General features: G+C 38.0%; 2 protein-coding genes across 6 annotated transcripts in view; both read left to right on the top strand.

Moving 5' to 3' along the window:
* The window catches only part of tcirg1.L (T cell immune regulator 1, ATPase H+ transporting V0 subunit a3 L homeolog), a 61,938-nt gene extending 55,212 nt beyond the window's left edge, over window positions 1-6,726 (top strand). For all 4 annotated transcript variants that reach the window (XM_018225583.2, XM_018225582.2, XM_018225584.2 and 1 more), the window contains exons 19-20: window positions 1,104-1,275; window positions 6,512-6,726. In XM_018225583.2, the coding sequence (XP_018081072.1) occupies window positions 1,104-1,275; window positions 6,512-6,587 (248 nt within the window). In that variant the 3' untranslated portion in view covers window positions 6,588-6,726. The remainder of the gene's footprint in view (window positions 1-1,103; window positions 1,276-6,511) is intronic.
* A 7,273-nt stretch (window positions 6,727-13,999) lies between these two features.
* kdm2a.L (lysine (K)-specific demethylase 2A L homeolog) overlaps window positions 14,000-19,645 on the top strand; it is a 121,171-nt gene continuing 115,525 nt past the window's right edge. Inside the window, exons 1-2 of one of the 2 annotated variants that reach the window (XM_018225580.2) lie at window positions 14,000-14,177; window positions 18,691-18,797. In XM_018225580.2, coding sequence (XP_018081069.1) covers window positions 18,762-18,797 — 36 coding nt within the window. In that variant the 5' untranslated portion in view covers window positions 14,000-14,177; window positions 18,691-18,761. The remainder of the gene's footprint in view (window positions 14,178-18,690; window positions 18,798-19,645) is intronic. The other variant, XM_018225581.2, reaches the window with a different exon arrangement.

Raw genomic sequence — 19,645 nt, 5'->3', positions numbered from 1 at the left:
TAACTGTATATACCAACATTAATATGGGTATGTGGTGAATACCCAACTGTACCATAAAGATTGCAGTGCATGTGGAATCTTGATTAGGATATGGCATTCACAGGAGGGATTTCATGTTTATATTTCAAGAGCTGCAATGGTATCTAGTGAGTACCCTCTCTACATCTACTATGCTAACCCAGTTTGCTCAGGTGCAGTTCATCATAGCTATCAAATCAGGATGTTTGTTAAACAGTTAAACAGATGACTAGTAAATGCTACCTGCTGATTGTTTGCAATAGATAACCAGACATGTAAAAACTTTATATGTTACATATTTCCAAAAATTGAGGTTCCTCATTTATATGTTGTATATCACACCAGGCAAGTTTACTACTTGTGCATTAACCACATTTTTTATTCTGTTGTCTTCACCACTCAACCAAATCTTAGAAAAAGGATAACAAAAACAGTAAGTCATTGTGTGTATTGGAATCTTAGCTGAAGGATAGCTTGTCTATATTCTTTCAATGGTACATATAGTCAGGATAAGCAGTGAGGGAATAAAAAGAGACAGGCTGATGCTTTCAATAGCATATACATTTACTTTTTTAAATTATTGTAGGTGTAGTTCATCTTTAAGATACCTTTTATGTTATAGAATTTTCTGTTCTTAGCAAGTTTTTTTTTCAGTTGGGCTTAATTTTTATAAATTTTGAATTGACTCCTCCCCCTTTACAGCGTGCGATTTAAAATGCTTTTGTAGTCAATTTTATTGTTCTTGTATATTTTCTTGCTTATTTTGCTATTCATGCCCTACCCTATTCCTCTTCCAGACTGTCATTCAAGTCACTGCTGGGTCTGGTTGCTAGGGTAAATTAAACCCTACCACCATATCAACTTTTGAAATTTTAGACTGGAGAGATGCCGGAAAAAAAAAATTATGAATATCAACTGCAAATTTTGTCACAATATTACTTTCATACTAAAACATATTATCGCACTGGAAAGTTGAATAAAAATATATTTTCTGTCATTAGATAACATTTTTTGTATAGTATTAGGATTTCCCTACTTAAGTAATTTTAAGATTATTTTTCATATCTTCCATCTCTATTCTTCAGAGCTGTCTGAGGTCCTATGGAATATGGTGATCAGAATTGGATTCTCCAAGTTATCCTTCACATGGGGTATTGTTCTTGTCCCAGTCTTTGCTTTTTTTGCTGTCCTGACAGTGGCTATTCTACTTGTAATGGAGGGACTTTCTGCTTTTTTACATGCTCTCCGTCTGCACTGGTAAGTGCCTCAATGTTTCATTTACTTACAGGTGCAGTATACCCCCTTGTTTAACATGAGTGCATTGAAAAGTGCTTGTGTGGAAAATTTTTGTCTATTTGTTACCTATGAAAAGTTTAATTTTTTTTGTTATACAATATATATATAGATATAGATATATATAGTAGTACGAATAACCGGCACTCACGATACTGAGGTCACAAATGCCTGGGTGCAGTCCTCGATAAAGTAGAATCAGTGGAGGTGTTAGATATCGCACTCGCAGGTCTTAAGAGTAATAAATGGATTTTTATTTGTGGACAATCGCTGACGTTTCGGCTGATGTAAGAAAGGCTGTTGTATCAGCCGAAACATCAGCGATTGTCCACAAATAAAAATCCATTTATTACTTGCGAATGTGATCTCTAACATCTCCACTATATATACCTATATATATATATATATATATATATATATATATATATATATATATATATATATATATATATATATATATATATATATATATATATATATATATATATATATATATATATATATATATATATATATATATATATATATAGGGCACTCCCATAGTGTAAAACCATTATCTTGATTAATTAAAAACACACAATTGCACTTACAATATAAGATTGAAGCGTTCAGCTCACCGGTGCCAATTGTGGAGTCCTTAGCCCAATGGCTCGCAATTTAATCAACCCAGTCCAACTTGTTTTGTCCAAGTGACTTCCTCAGGGGAATAAATCATCTTTTTACACCCCTAGGCCAATTTAAATACCCAAAACTTGAAAAGCCACTTAAACTGAACATAAATTGAGAGGCATGATTCCATACCTCCCAACTTTCACTTTTATTTTGTTTTCATTTTCTGTGGGATAGTCCCAACAGCTCAGCCTGAAGTCCCGGCTTTCTCACTGAAATGTCCTGACTTTTTATTTGATCTCCTGCACTGCACTCCAGAAAAAGATACAAAGTTTCTGAAACTTAATTAAATTAAGATGTTTTTTGGCAGAGACCCCAGAACAGTCATCAGCTGCACTTAGATACTTTTGTTACAATTTAAGATAAGCAAAGGAACAATTATAACAATTTAAGATAGTTAGGTCTCTTGGGAGAACTGAGACTAGCATCTTAAGGGCAATTTGCCTTCATTAGCAAAACTGTTATAACACACAAATCATTGTACTAAAACTCCCAGAAATGTATTCAAACTTTCAAAACCTGCCAAATTTTGTAAAATGGACATGGTAATTAGGGGGTGTGGCCATAAAGTGGGTGTCACAGATACGGTACTTCCAGCCGCACGTGACTTTAAGTGTGGCTATCAGGGGTCACTAACTCAGTCTCTCACACACCTTGCAAACAGGTTAGATAGACTAACACAAAAGCACCCCACAGAGCAACCAACATCCAGAAAATTCATTCACTGCCACCATCTATCATTAACAGGCGATAGAAAGCTAATGTGGCAATTCCCCTGTTCCCAACTCACAATACACCAATGCATTAAACACTCTCTCACTATAGTCAGGGTAAGTTCCTACAGATTCAACCAGTACTCCAGCACACCAAGGGTAAATCAGCCTACAAACAGACTAGCATTTTCATTCAGCATGCAGAGGGTTAAGGCTCACAGGTATACAATCTCAGGCTAAGTTCGTTTAGAGCAACAAAACAAACTTTGTAAAAGTTATATATAAAAGCTATAACGGTGCAATTAATAAAAAGATGTTACAAAAGAGACATACATTCAAGAATACAATTACTAAAACTTTATAAATTAAAAGGGAAAACATGGAAAACCTATACTTAGTTTCAAAGGTATAACATTCTTGGTCCTGGAGGCAAGGGGAAACAAATGGTATAACTTCCAATTGCAATTGGTCCTCCTAAGTAAATCCAATTCTTAGTCAGAAGTGCTGAGCTATTTATCAAGGATTTCAGGGCATCAGGTAACTGCACACTCCCTCCTTCCATCCATCATTCCATCCTCAGGAATGCAAGGGGCAGAACACAGATTGATTTTATGAGCTTCTGTGAGTAGGAACTGTACCAAGAATATAATGACCATAACTTCTTATAGGTACATAGGAGAGAGATATTATATTCTGTGGTTATTAATTCTCTCATGGATTCCATAGATACTAAACATCTATCCTGTGTGACCTGCCCCTGCCCAGATATTCACATTTGATATAAAGAGTACCAAACCTAGTCATGTTTGGACTCATCTGAAATTACCTTGAACCCATCACCAGTTTTTTATACTGTTGGTACAAAAGGTATGGGTTCTGTGAAAAGCGCTGCACGCTTTTCAGTCATAAATCTAAAACCACCGAAGAACCCCATAAAGTCTGTGCATGCATTCCTTCACTGCTCGTCTGCTTTTACAGAAATAAATTACGGTGAACAAATTATGGTGAACAAGTTTACACTGCCAGCTTCTCCTGGAATCTAAAAGAAAGGCAAGCTGAAAAATCCCCTTTAGAGCAGAAAGAACTAACTTCTGGTCTAGAAGTCTGGCAAGGAGGAGAGGTGGAGTGCTACATCTTTGATTTTGCAGAGTCGTCTTTAAGGTAGATAGTGTATCTGGAAGCAGCATTTTTATAATGGTAATTTTGATAAAGCAATAAACATTCTGCAAGAAAGTGCTGTATGTAGAAAAGGGTATATTAGCCTTTTAATCATTTTCTTACTCACACAGTGACAATGGAGGGGACTAAGGAGGATTTTAAGGGAAGCCTGCAGTATCAGTAATAAAATTAATTGGTAGGCAGCAGCTTACCTGTAGCATTTACAGGAGATTGGCTGAGCTAAGAACATGCAGGCAGTAGGGAGTGTAAAAAGTTCAAACAAATCTAAAAAAGTAATTGCAAAACCTTGACAAATGCCATTCAGTAAAATGGCTCTAAGATGGACATATCTCATGTGCAAGGATTTTCACTACCAAAAATCCTAATATGCAAATTAGGATTTGGTTCGGTATTCGGCCAAATCTTTCGTGAAGGATTCGGGGGTTCGGCCGAATTCAAAAAAGTGGATTCGGTGCATCCCTAAAATATATGTATTTTGGCAATTTAAAACATTTTTGAGTCAACATGTAGATCAGGATGTATTTAAGGAACAGTAACACCAAAAAATTAAAGTGTTTTAAAGTAATGAAAATATCATGTTCTGTTGCCCTGCACTGGTAAAACTGATCTGTTTGCTTTAGAAACACTATTATAGTTTATATAAACAAGCTGCTGTGTAGCAATGGTGAAATTAAAAAGGCTATATGGCACAGGTTAAATAGTGGATAACCGATAACACAATTATGTTCTACAGAACTTATCTGTTATCTGCTGTGTAACCTGAGCCTTTACCTGCCCCATTACTACACAGCAGCTTATTTATATAAACAATAGAAGTGTTTCTGAAGCAAACCACAGTTTTACCGGTGCAGGGCAACACTGCATTATATTTTTATTACTTTAAAACACTTTTATTTTTTGATGTTACTCTTCCTTTAAAAGGCCACTGTCCAAAGAAACATATGTGTATAAATATACACAATATATTAAAAGAAAGATTTAAAAAAATAGAAGATATCATAGCTAAAATGTAGATCAGAAATTTCCTTTAAACCATGTGGGAAGAGAGTATTTAGTTTAAAAATTCAAATGTTTTCCTTCTTATACAATGTATTCACTAAATCCTGGTCAGACTTATACATAGTCACTAGTTCAATACCTACAACACCCAGTATAATCCTGTCAAATCAGAAAGAGAGAGATATTGAACAAGGGTTTGGTGAAAGCAACCAACTCAAAACGAATTGGTGAACCCACCTTCTGCACAACCTTTAATGCTTTATACATAAATATAGAAGCTTGTCTGCAAAAGTAAAATATTGGAATATTTTACTTTCAGATCCATATCTTTATTTATCTTTACATACATTTACAAGCATCCCTCAGTTTAGGAAGTGGTTATTTGAGCACCAATATAGGATATTTAAAAATTGGCCTAAGGGTGCAAACAGATATGCGTGATTTATTCTCTTGAGGAAGTCATTTAGTTGATTGAATTGTGAGCCATTGGATTGTGGATTCCACGATTGGCACTGATGAGCGGAGTCATTCAGTCTTACATTGTAAGTGTAATTACTGTATGTGTTTTTAATAAATCCCATGAATAGTTTTACACTATGGGCATGTGCCCCTCTTCTGTATTTATATTGTAGAGCTATTTCTGGTTTGACCAACCATGGAGGAGTTAGCAACCCTTGGGGAGTAGAAGACACCAGTAACAATTGGAAATACCCTGTTATAATTCATTGGAACTTTGCTGGATAATTTATTTCATTTGTATTTTCTACTACCTACATATTCTTTGAGTGCCCCCCTCTATTCCTCCTTATGGTTTTTGTAATTCATTGAGCTAAACAGGGTTCACCAGTACATTGAATGTACTCTATAGCTGGCCATAGACGCAAAGATCCAATCGTACGAATCATCTCCCGAACTGCCACTAACCATTCCGATCAAATAAAGTACAAAAGAACAGATCAGCCCATGTTCTGCCCCTGACAGCAATCGTACCAAAATTATGTCCGACAAAACTAGTCTCCCACTGAAAATCGTACGATCGGCAATACATGCAGAGATATTACCCGCAGCCGTCAGAAATCTTTTAACCTGTCCGATCGACTGAATGACCGATCTCTGCCAGACGAAAAACGTTGGAAATCTCCACAAACGGTCCGAAAATCGTTCGATCAGATCTTTGCGTCTATGGCCATCTTATGTTTAGTCTTGTGAGGAAGATAATTAGATTACCAGTTTACCATCCCCCTTTTATTGTGACTGTTTTGTAAGCAGAGCCCATTATACAGGGGGATTATCTAAAGTCTGTAAACTAATTATCTACTGCATAAAAAGCTTCAAGTTCCCTGTGAAGGTGAAGTATCACAAAAAATAAATATAAGCTTCATCATACTGAAATAAGACATTTTTCAAAATATAATTAATTAAAATTCAGTACCATATTCTGTATTGAATTTTCATTGTCACAATAGTGTCCCTTTAGTTATTAAAACAACAGATATGTTTGCCACAAGCCTATTCATTGAGCTCATGTAACAAACTACTAAGCCTCTCTAAGCCATACATGGAGGTTCTATTAAGTTATTCAAACAATTGTATAATGTTATGGAACTTACTTAAATAGTCTTTTTGCCTTTTCTCTATAGGGTGGAGTTCCAAAACAAATTCTACGCTGGTGAAGGATACAAATTTCTTCCGTTTTGCTTTGAGACAATATATTGATGTTATTTTAAGGAAACAACCTATATTTAGCAAATTTTTATCCTCTTAATGTGTGATGGAATTAGTTATTGCTATAGAAGAGAATCCTAAAAATAACTATTATCTAGATGTAACTGTTGAAATAAACATTTTAAGCATTGATTGTTTTTATCACTATGAATTAAGAAAGATTTGCAGTTTCTGCAATGAATTTTATTTAGCATGCAAAACAATATACATTCCTATAGTAATCATTAGTGAAATGCAAATTCTTGGATGAAATGTACTTATATTAGTGTCTTAGAGTCAAGCGGATCACAGTTCATGGCCAGGAATGAATAACGTAATCCCTAGAAGTAAATTAGATGTCAAACCTCCTTGGTGACTTTTGAACTGCATCTTGTGTCAACCAACTATCAATGGATCAATTATTAGAATTGGATCCATTAAAAAAGGAAACTTTCATTAGTTGTTATTAAGGGTTCCACCCCTTTCTCACTTATATACATATAGTTACATATATTTAAAATTCAGATGTATTTTCCTCCTTGCTGCAGTGCCCTTTTAATTTAATATTTAGCTTGTTTGATAGCTCATTTGAATGCTTTATTTGCTTACACTAATCTTTCTATCAAACCATAATGGTTTTGCCTATGCCTACAAGGGCAAATGTGCTAAAAAGAATTTTAAAGACATTCAACTTTTTCTTCCATGTTAAAGCCTGTGAAAAGTATTTCCTAGTTTATATATTGCACGGATGCTCTTATACTGCCAAAACTTGCACGTCTAAAATTGTCTTAACTACACCCTTACAAAGTAGTCTCTACAACATAATCTCAAAGGAGACTGTTATGATTCCTTCCTACCACACTACTGCTGAAGATTATTTGTAATTCATTTCGATATATTGTATTTATTGATATAGCACAACATATGTATGGAGTGTTTTACAAGGCATAGACACAAGCAGGGGTATAGTTATTATAAATTAGACAATTAGAATAAATACTTATGTTCAAGGAGTTACAATACATAGTTGGGATGTGGCTCCTGTCCTGAAGAGCTTACAATCTATGGGGAGCCAGGAGAGTGACTTAAAGGAGAACTAAGTCCTTAAAATGAATGGCCAAAAATGCCATATTTTATATACTGCTCTTCTAGGAGGTCACCATTTTGAAAAGTGTATGCAACACTCGCATAATCAGTATGCTTTGATCAGCTGTTGGGAAGCTAAGCTAAAAATGAGGTTGGGCTGTTATATAAGCAGATGCTACAGGGCTGATAATTAAATTCTGGTGCTAGTTGCACCCTTCCAAAAGATGGTGCCACTCCTCCAAGGCTAACTTCAAAGCCACTGTTGCACATATCCTTCGAAACGGAAGTGCTGTTATAGAATGGCATCCACTTCAAAGATAAAAGGACAAAAAGTGCCAAGGTGGACCAGAACAGGTGCTGCACTTAAAGAACATTTTACAGTCTCAAATGCTTTTTGTGCTTCAGGCGACCAGGAATTTTTAGAATCTTTGCAGGCGAGCCATAATGGGAGCAACAATATGTGAAAAACCCTTGACGAATCTTCAATAAAAGTTATAAAACCTCCAAAGCTGCTGAATGGCAGTTAGGCAGGTTAAAAAAAGTTAAAAGGTTGAACTTGATGGACGTGTGTCTTTTTTTCAACCTAACTTACTATATAACTTGTATGTAATAGACCATTCCAGTACTGCAGACATTTTGTCATGATATATCTGAAAGCCAGAAAGAAATGTTACCAAGAAAAGGAATCTTGTTTGTTTCCAACTTGGCATACAGGTTATTCTCCTTTACAGAACCAACATAACTTGAGACAGACAGGAAGAAAATACCAGGATTTCATCTAAATAGACCACTACGCAGGACTGAAGCATTTCACGAAAAATATCATTGAATCCTGCTGTGGCCTTACAAAGGCCGAACCGCAAAACCAAGTATTCATAGCGGACATCCCTGGTATTGAAAGCAGTCTTCCACTCATCTCCCTGGTAGATGCGAATGAGGCAGTATGCCCCCCGCAGATCTAACTTGGATATTACTTTAGCATTTGTCAGTGCATCGGTGGAAGAGAGTAGTGATTCTTCACAGTGATCTTGTACAGGCCTCTACGACTCACATCCTTCTTTTGTACAAAAAAGAAACTGGTTCCAGAAGCAGGAGAAGGGGGCATTGTTTCAGGAACAAGGTCAATAGGACAATTCTAAGACCTATGAGGAGGAAGGATTTTAGCATTCCTCGAAGTACCTGAAACACTTAGCAGAGAATCCGATAAATGAGAGACAGAAAAGTTTGGAACAAGAAAAACTGGAGCAGGGAGACAATTGCAACAGCAGGAAGAACTCCGTGCTCTGAGCTGCCCAGACACCCAATCAATAGAAGAATTTTGCTGCCTTAAACATGGATGATGACTGGACTAGCAGGTCACTTGATGATTAGGAAGGCAAGGACTAATAGGTCCGCCATCCTTGAGGGGTGTAGGAAAGGGCACATAACTCCGCAAAGGAGAAGGCAATAAAATTACCAGCAGCACAGGAATCCAGAAGAGCTTGAAAAGGAAACAACTTTGAATCGAAAACTTTGGAAGTGAAGAAGCTTTGTCTAGGGATGTCCTGTAGTGTCTCTATATTGCTGCATGATTAATGGGAAATATTACTTGCAATGTTGCAGCATCGCAATGGGTGCTAAGTTCACTCTATCTAATGCCAATTTATTTTTAGGCTGGTAGGAGGAACAAAGCATCTTTGGAGAGTGTAATATTTTTTTCAAGACACAGGGGCAGATTTATCAAGGGTCGAATTGAAAAATCAAAGTAAAAAAATTTGAATTTCTAGCTATTTTTGTGTACTTCGACTAGGGAATAGTCCAAATTCGATTCAAAATTGAAAATTCGAATATCAAAATGTATCATGTACTGTCTCTTTAAAACTTCGACTTCGACCATTCCCCAACTAAAGCCTGCCGAATGGCTGTTTTAGCCTATGGGGGACCTATTTGGAGTCATTTGGTGGACTATGAAAATTCTAAGTTTTTCACCCGAATTTAAAAACTTCAATTTTTTTAATAAATTTCAATTGGTCTTCTTTTATTCGAATTTCAAGTTGATGGTAGTGTAAAAAAACTCCCATCACCTCGAAATTCGACCCTTGATAAATCTGCCCCAAACAGTCCAGTCCAGGGAGTTCAGAGACATCTTCTTCCACACGATCTTCTTCCTGCTTTGAACGGCGCATGCGCAGTAGGATCATTTTGCCGGTACGATCTACTGCGCATGCGTGTGACTTTTGGCGCATGCGCAGTAGATCCGTACCGGCGAAATAATCCTACTGCGCATGCGCCAAAGCGCCGTTCACAGCAGGAAGAAGATCGCGTGGAAGAAGATGTCGCCTGTGAACTCCCTGGACTGGACCTGCGCAGAAGGGTAAGTAACAAGTTAGGGGCATTTGCCCAGCGGGACAGGTAGGCCAGGGGGGAAGAGTGGGCAACAAACAGGAGGGGGGGTGGGGGGTTTGCGCCGACTAGGTTTCCTTCCCCTTTAACTGCACAGCACATAGGTACTACGTGCTGGGCAGTCACATCAGTTACCTGCCAGCATGTATTACCTACTTGTTTGTAGATACAATTATACCGCACCTGATTTCGGCCAATTGGTTCTTGGGTGCACGTCCAGAGACCTGTTCACAGAGGTTCTCCACCATGTAAATATTTTCTTCCAATAGACAGCACTCCAATAGTGTTAAAACCGTCTTTATTTGTAGGACAGCAGCACAGATGCAACGTTTCGAGCGGCACCCCACTCTTTGTCAAGCTTGACAAAGAGTGGGGTGCCGCTCGAAACGTTGCATCTGTGCTGCTGTCCTACAAATAAAGACGGTTTTAACACTATTGGAGTGCTGTCTATTGGAAGAAAATAATTACCTACTTGTTTGGCAGTTAAATGGCTAAGCCGCATAGGTTGGTCCTATAGGCAGTGTTGTAATCCACTAACAACACTGGTTCATTTAGAAAATGTTCCTTTTACCACCACACTCTAATGTATCCATCAGCCAGTTCTCTATTCAAGTACAAATATGATTCAGGCCAATATGTCTTAATTTAACCAGTAACCTGCCGTGTTATACTGAATCAATTGCTTTTGCAAAGTCTAAGTAGATAACATTCACTGCCATCCCAAAGTCGAGGTTCCTGCTCATCTCCTCATAAAAGGTAATTCAATTAGTTTGGCAAAATCTATTGTGCAGAAATCCCACGCTGGCACAGATTCATAGTAGTCAAGCATGTTATCCCTTATTACCACTTCCAAAAGCTGATGTCAAACTAACAGGCCTATAGTTTTCAGGCTGAGAACTGGAACCCTTTTTGAAGAGTGGCACCACATTAGCATTTTGCCAGTCTTTCTGCACCATGCCAGAGCTCAGTGAGTATATTTGGATGAATACCCTCCGGCCATGGACCTTTGTTTACCATTACATGATCAAGTCTTGTTCAACTTGAGTGAACGTCTATCAATCATTATATCATAAATCTATCAATCAATATTAGAATTGGGTCTGTTAAAAAGGAAGCCTGCACTTGCTGGCCCCCAACTGACCCCGCTGTGATAATATGGTTCTCACCCCCCCCTTTTTCATAGCTTTTTAGCATGCTTTATTGAATGCCTTTTCTTTCTTGCCAAGCGACACAAGAGAGGTTTGTGAGATTATAGCATTGGTTTACATATTTAAAACAGTTATTCATTGCTACTTTAACCCTTTTTGATTTTATGTTTTGTTGTGATTTTGCAACTTGGGAATAATAATGACACCTTGAATAGCAGGAGAACTTTGCAGCAGGTCATTTTCTTATTTCTTCAGCATTTCTCTGTTTTTGGTGCTATATGAATCTTTTACTGTTACCCTTCCCCCCAAAATGGGTATACAATTACCCCATGACGTGATTTCCTTTGAAATGTCACTCATGTCTCTTTTGATGTCTTTCTTCATGTTGCTACCAATTTATGTATGCTGTATTGAGCCAACAACACAGTTAAAGGAAAACTATACCCCCAAAATAATTACTTGAGCATTTATATCAAAGTAAGTGGCACATTAAAGAATCTTATCAAACTGGAATATATATTTAAGTAAATATTGCCTTTTTACATCTCTTGCCTTGGACCACAGACCATTCAGTGATGGTCTGTGTGCTGTGTCAGAGATCACCTGACCAGAAATACAACTCTAACTGTAACAGGAAGAAGTGTGGAAGCAAAAGACAGAACTCTGTCTGTTAATTGGCTCATGTGACCTAACATGTTTGGTATGTTTCTGTGCACCGTGAATCCTACGTTCTCAGGGGGGTGGCCCACATTTTAATGATTACCCAATGGCACATACTACTAAAAAAGTATGAAAATTGTTTATTTACACGAAGCAGGGTTTTACATATAAGTTGTTTATGCCATATCTTTTAATAGAGACCTACATTTTTGAGGGGTATACTTTTCCTTTAAACACCTCCCCGAACAACTATTTTCAAAACCTCCTAGTCTGAGTTGTGAACAATGAAGGTGCTAACCGTCTGCGGTGTGAACAATGCAGGAGTTTACAGGTGGAAACGGGATTACAGCCTGAATCTATTGTGTGAACAATGCACGGGACAGTAAATATCAGTACTGACACTTTTTAAATCTGAAAAAAGGTAAGCAGTCACAGCAGCCTGACTTTAATGGGGACAGCACTGGTCCAATTTATTGCTGTGTTTTGTAATAATTTTTTACACATACTGTGAAAATGAAACGAGAGAGCGTTGGCTTGCATCAAGTAGGTAGTAGTAGTTGAGACATATTTACTAATTTTGGTTTTGGTAGAATGTATACTTTCCGAATATAAACTTTTCTTGGATATTCTTGCCCCATAAAAATATTGTATACATTAAATAATACATATTGGACAGTATTGAATATTCTTGCCTCAGTGAAACATGGGAAACACCTGCCAACACCCAACATTGGGCCACTAGAATGTTCTGCTGCAGAAATTAAAGGGAACTTCCACACACAGAGTGAAGACCAGAGTAAACAAAGAATAAAAATTTACTTTTGGACAATTTTAATTATCATATATCTGGTATTTATTTGCACAGAAAAAAAAACACTTTAAAAAAGAGCCTAACAATTAAATAATTTATTTGCTTCTCATGGCTTGGATCTATATTTCCATATCAAAGCCATGCTAAGCAAGTAAAGTCTTTTCAAATACAGTATATTCCTTGATGGTGCTGTCTGCTACATTTGGGTCAGATTGGGGAAAAGGTTCTAATGGCAGCAAGTAATGTTGACAAGCAGGAAATATGTGTTCCCTGGCACAAGCTAAAATTGGAACTTTTAGTTAAATATTGGAAGCAGAAGTCCTTACTGTGTCAGAGTGAGTCGGGTAGGGCTTCAAAAAAAGGCAAGGGATCTCTTCTAGCAGCAAATTGGAAAAAAACACAGTTACCGGGTCAGCAGCAGCTGATAACCAAGGTGAACTGGACCCGAGCGATGGAAAATATTAGAGACAAGACTCCTGGATAGGAGCTATGAAGGGGAGCTGGAGTGGTACCCGTGGGCCCAATACCTGGAAAAAACCCAATCCGGACATAACTTCACGATCCTAGTACAGTATGAGCGATGTAATTGAAGGGAGGTCGCTTGGTAATGCTACGCTGACGTCAAATCGACTGTTTCTCCTTGTTTATGTATCTTCTCCTTTTCTCTCTCTGCCTCTTCCCCTTTACCACAATTATTTTTCCCTTATCTGAAATCCAGCTGCAAGTTTAGTACCGAAATGAGATGACTCAGGAAATTACGAGTGTTGTTCAGTATTAGGGAAAACCATATGACACCCCCCGAAATAATCAGACAAGGGCAGACTTGTAGGTGAACGTATACTGTCTTTTATTGCACTTACTCTGTCATGACGAAAACCAATAAAGATTTCAAGTATTAAAAAAAAAAAGGCAAGGGGGCATTTCAATTATACAGAGGCCCAAACAGCCCCCACAACAAAATAAATAATGTCTGTCTACAAAATATTACAGCAGCACTACTGGCTTTTGCCAGAATTCACATATAACCAGTCCAAAAAGACTTCTCACGAACTATTAAGATCAGTGACTCCTTGCAGCTAATTGACTTCACCCTCCTATACTAAGTGGGACAATTATGAATTGTAGCGAGTAGAGAAAACAACGAATTACATGTCTTGGTTAAATATAGTTGGACGGTCGACAGAAAGAGAGAATGTCTTGCAACCACCACAACGTATCTTTTTTTCCCTGACAAAAGTAGAATCTGCGACAACGTAAAATTTCTGTCTGCTGAACGTCATAGTCTTTACACGTTCCAATCCCACAGTAACTACGTGCAGCGTCAATACGCTTATATCCGTGTGGTGTGACGTCATAGTCTCGCGAGTTGTGACTTGTGACGTCTGGACAAGCTTTCCGGAAGGAGTCAAGGAGTTAGACGGTAACGGTGCTGCGGGACTTTTAAACAGCGGTTCGTGACTGCAGACTGTGTTAAGAAAATTTGGACTGTCCCAAGGGAAGCCGGACTGTTGGGCGGTATGTAAAATGTTTGCCTTCATTTACAAGCCTAATTTTTATGGACTAGTGTCTATAAGGAATTACCACAGCAATGATTTTTTCGGATTATACTAGCAACACAAGGAAAAGTCATGTAGAATTGATTTTGACAAAACGTCGTATCAAGTTAAATCAGGGAAGTGTTCGGTTTAGTATGTTATTATTTAAGGTTAGCTCATTTGATGATATGAAGACGAGTCCTGTCGTACCACTTCTGTTTTCTTTGTAACTAACAAAATCTCCTGATCGTGCAACCCATTTACACATTCTTTACACATTCTTTACTACGGCTCTACTTTATCTGGTGGTTCTTATGCAAGAAATGCAGAGAACCTGAATATCATTGGTTCTTTGAGGACATCAGAAACATTGTTCCATTATTGTTTTGTTTGGAAAGGGTTCATTCACTTTTGAAGTCCTTTGTGAGGTTGATTTTTCCTGGGATGGGAAAGTTGAAAGCAAATGCTTTTTGCCTACTATTTTAATTTGTAGTTGATGCAGCATGGACATTTCCCAAAGTTATTGCTGATTTAAAACAAATAATTGTGTAATTAATTTTATTAAACCCAGCTATCAAGGCATTTGATTTTACTCAATGCATAATTTTGCCAGATGGTTTTATAAATGATCTTTTAGAAAATTGGCAGAAATTGTATCCAGAATACTCTTCTATAGCCTCAGAAATTTCTTTGTCTAGGTATGATAAATCTTATGCTAGGGCCAGATGATGTTACGAATCCTGTGCCCTGCTGCTCCGCTTACCTTTCCACCGCTAGTGGATTTTGGTGCAAAATGTTAAGTTTTTGTGCCGAAATCCACTGTGTCTACCTACACTCAAGTGGAAACAATGCTTCCAGGTGCAGGCAGATCAGGAGCGGATGGGCAGCGGAGATCTGCCATCGTCTGGCCCCGGCCTAAAGAAACTAGACCTGCTGAGTAACCTTAAAAACATTTCACCAGAGCAGCTGCTTCAGTTCAACTAAGTGGTAGGAATTCACATGGCATTTTAAAATCTTATATGTAATACAGTCATCAACATCCAATCACAGTTGTTCCATTGAGCTAATTCAGGTATGCCTTAGCCAAAATTTACAGAGGTGTTAAAGGGATTCTGTCACAGGAAACAAGAGCAAACAGACTTTTTATGTTGAATTTTGAAATCTGACACAGGGCTAGACATCCAGGCAGTCAGTTTACCAGGTGCTCTCAGTCATGTGGCTTGATAAACTTCATCACTTTCTGCAGCACTGCAAGTTGGAGTAATATCACCCCCTCCCTTCCCACCAGCAGAACAATTGGAATGCAACAAGATAACGGCTCCCTGAAACAAGATAACAGCTCCTTGGTACATATGACAATAGTAAACATTGAGTTACAGTTACATTGAGCAAGATGAAAAGTAATTAGATAGTGAAGTGCTATCTTTCTGAAAGCACATGACCAGGCAAAATTACCTGAAATGGCTGCCTACACAACAAATTACGACACAAATAAATATATATATATTTGTTGGTTCAGGAATAAAATTTTCCACCGCGGAAGGAGTGAATGATTTGCAGTGTAATTTAGAACTTAACTACACCATAAAAATCATGACTGTCCCTTTAAAGTGTGTTCAGTCATAGTAAAGAAAGCTGCTTGGGAAAGTGGTGAAATGTTTTCAAGATTACTGAACAGGTCCAGTGACTTAGGCCAGTGCTATCCAACTGGTGGCCCACCCCATGTGTGGCCCCCCACATGATGTCTGCCTGCTTTGACTGCTTACCCTGTCTAAAATTTATAAGGTATCAGAACTGAGATTGTTTACACTTCAAATTCAGATTGTAAAATCCTGCATTGTTCACACCTGTATTGGGGGATTACAGGCGTGAACAATGAAGGATTTTACAATCTGAATTTGAGGTGTAAACAATCTCGGTTCTGATGCATTTTAAAGTTGCACCTCTGTTGTTCACACCCCTAAAGCCCTGTACTGTTCACTCTTCAGACCCAGACTGAAAGTGCTCACATTGTTTACACCTCATACATGCTGCTGGAGGGGCACCATCATTGTGTTACAGTATGTAGCACAGTATGAACTGTTCATTTTAGAGCAATCCTGATGGGTTTCCCTGTCTCCTACTCTAGCATTTGCTCGCTTTGTGTGCCATACTCTTCCTGGCATATTCTCCTTGTATGTGCCATTCTCAGCCTGGCTTATTCTCCTTGTGGGTGCCATACTCTTCCTGCCTTATGCTCCCTATGTGTGCCATACTCTACTTGCCCTATGCTTCCTGTGTGTGCGCCATACTCTGCCTGGCATATTCTCCTTGTGTGTGCCATGCTCAGCCTGGCCTATTCTCATTGTGGGTGCCATACTCTGCCTGCCCTATGCTCCCTGGATGTGCCATACTCTGCCTGCCCTATGCTCCCTTTGTGTGCCATACTCTGTCTGCCCTATGCTCCCTTTGTGTGCCATACTCTGTCTGCCCTATGCTCCGTCTGCCCTATGCTCCCTTTGTGTGCCATACTCTGTCTGCCCTATGCTCCCTTTGTGTGCCATACTCTGCCTGCCCTATGCTCCCTTTGTGTGCCATACTCTGTCTGCCCTATGTTCCCTATGTGTGCCATACTCTGCCTGCCCTATGCTCCCTTGGTGTGCCATACTCTGCCTGCCCTATGTTCCTTTGGCGTTCCATACTCTACCTGGCCTATGCTCCCTGGTTGAGCCATGCCTTAAAGGAGAAATCAACCCGTGGGGAAAAAACCCTGTACCCCCCCCACCCCAGGTAGACCTCCCTCCTCCCCCCAGGCTAACTACCCCCCTAGGGAAGTGCTCACTACTTAACCCTTCATAAGCTTCAGAAACATTAAACATACTTATACTGTGTTTATTCCCCATTTTAGTACTTTGTAGAGTCACCTTTTGCAGCCGTAACAGCTTTAAGTCCTTTTGGATACGTATGTAACTGCTTTGCACACAAGGTTTTTTTTTTTTTTACAATACTTTCTAGCAGGTTTGCTTCAGTAATTTTAGGTTGAAGCTGGCCATATGTGTCCAGATGTGGTCCGTCGGTGTGGCTGATTTTTACCATACATCTGACCATTGGGACACTTATGAATAGTGGGACCATTTTGATAATCCTCTGTTCCAGGTGTGTTATCTGTCTTACAAAAAAATGTGTGTTAGCCAAAAAAGTAAGTTAAATGAGAGAGAATGCTATGGAGGCTTTTTATTGCCAATAGATTAGCTGAAATAGTGCAAGCTAGAATTATATTTATTCTGTAGAATGTTTTACCATACCTGAGTAAAAAGCTCTACATGCTCTCTGTTTGTTTAGGATAGCAGTCTGAGGTACAAACTAGCTGCAGACAGTATCCTGGCTAGAACTGAACATATGACTTCAGAACTGCAGTGCTTACCACTGTCCAACCATCTGGCCAAGAAGAAGAAAATAGTCTCTTGTGTTTTTGGAAAAAGCAACTATAACATGTACAATATGGGTATTTTGGTTTTAGAGTTCTTCCTTATAGGAATTGTTCAGTGTAAAAATAAAAACTGGGTAAATAGATAGGCTGTACAAAATAAAAAGTGTTTCTAATATAGTTAGTTAGGCAAAAATGTAATGTATAAAGGCTGGAGTGATTTGATGTATAACATGTCAGTCTGAACCCAACTTCCTGCTTTTCAGCTCTCTTGGTTTACACTGACTGGTTACCCTGGCTACCAGGCAGTAACCAATCAGAGACTCGAGGGGGGCCACATGGGTCATTTCTGTTGCTTTTGAATCTGAGCTGAATGCTGGGGATCAATTGCAAACTCACTGAACAGAAATGTACCATGTGGCCCCCCTTCAAGTCGCTGACTAACTCAGAGTTATAGAGCTGAAAAGCAGGAAGTTGGATTCTGGCTGTTTAATGAGACATCTGTTCACTCCAGCCTTTATACATTACATTTTTGCCTAACTAACTATATTAGAAACATTTTTTATTTTGCACAGCCTATCTATTTACACAGTTTTTATTTTCACACTGAACTGTTCCTTTATGAACAGGTCACTTCAGCAGCTTGGTGCATGTGAGGTCTGGTCGATGTTGTTGATTAAAAAAAACACCAAGTGATACTGACACTAAAAAAACTGCTTTTTAAAATAAGAATGTACATTAAAAGATACCTATAGGTCATTCTGATGACCTGACTGTCCCATCTCAGCCTGTCCGTTAAAGTTTCTAATGCTAACGGACTCCTTCTGCACAAATACGTCAGCCTCCTCATAGCTGATCACAGGGAGTCAGATAGGTAATGTAAAAGCATTTGGCAAATACTTTATGGCAAAATTATAAGAAGCATGCAAAGTCTATTTAATGGTAGATGTAAAAAAAAAAAGGTTCAATAAGGTTAAATCTTTATAAGACTAAAAAGCTTTTTTTTTTTTTAATTTTGATTTTACTCAATCTTTGCTAGATATTGTATACTTTTATATTTTTAAATATGAATATTTTTTTTCCTCAGAGTGCTGCAAGCCATAGTATTATTGTGTGTAGACCTGTACCCTCTCCTTGAATGTTGAGAGACTGGAAGAAATGGAAGAGGAGCAACTGCGATACAGCCGCAGATTGGTGATCAGATTTACATTTTTATATTCTTTAACTAGGATGTAGTATTATTTTTGTATTTGTAACTACTGTACCCTAGTCATCAATGACTTACTTACTGTGTGACCCCCAAAAGTTCAGCAGTTTTATAACAAATACTCCATGCTTTCCATTTTATTCAGTGGCTTAAATCTAGTTAGGCCAATCTTTTGAATGCCAATGGCAGTTGCTTTGGCTGCTGTTGGATAGCCAAGCTTAGTGTGTTGTCGGAAATCGACAAAATGTTAGCAAAATGTGAGGATATCCCTTTTATTAGAGCTAATGCTACAGTGCAGATTGTTAGAAGTTATTTTACAGATGTACTGGTTTCTGTGCTGACATATAATATGAATCTCAATTAATTACAAACCATTGATATGTATCATTAATACTTAGTATGTGTTTGTAAAAATGAAACCAATACCACTTGCATAAATTAAAATCTTTTTTAAATGTGAATCATATTGCATCATCATCTTAGTTCACACATAAGGTTACATTTAGAGTTCAGCTGGGCTTTTCCTTCAGTCATATTTAAAGTAATTTCTATCTCCATAATACACTATCTCTTATTTAAAGGGGTGGTTGACCTTTAAAGTAATTTTATTATGTTATAGAACGACCAATTCTAAGCAACTTTTCAATTGGTTTTCAGTATTTATTTTTTTATAGTTATTTGTCTTTTATAGTTATTTGCAAATTATCTCAGAATATCACTCTCTACATCATACTAAAAGTAATCTCAAAGGTGAACAACCCCTTTAAAAAGAGTGTCATTATTTTTATAGTGTAGTTTTTATTACGTAATTATACTGTGTGCATTGTCTGTCATT

Source organism: Xenopus laevis, chromosome 7L (assembly GCF_017654675.1).
Source record: "Xenopus laevis strain J_2021 chromosome 7L, Xenopus_laevis_v10.1, whole genome shotgun sequence".
Lineage (NCBI taxonomy): Eukaryota > Metazoa > Chordata > Amphibia > Anura > Pipidae > Xenopus > Xenopus laevis.
This window is presented reverse-complemented; position numbering and strand designations above follow the sequence as displayed.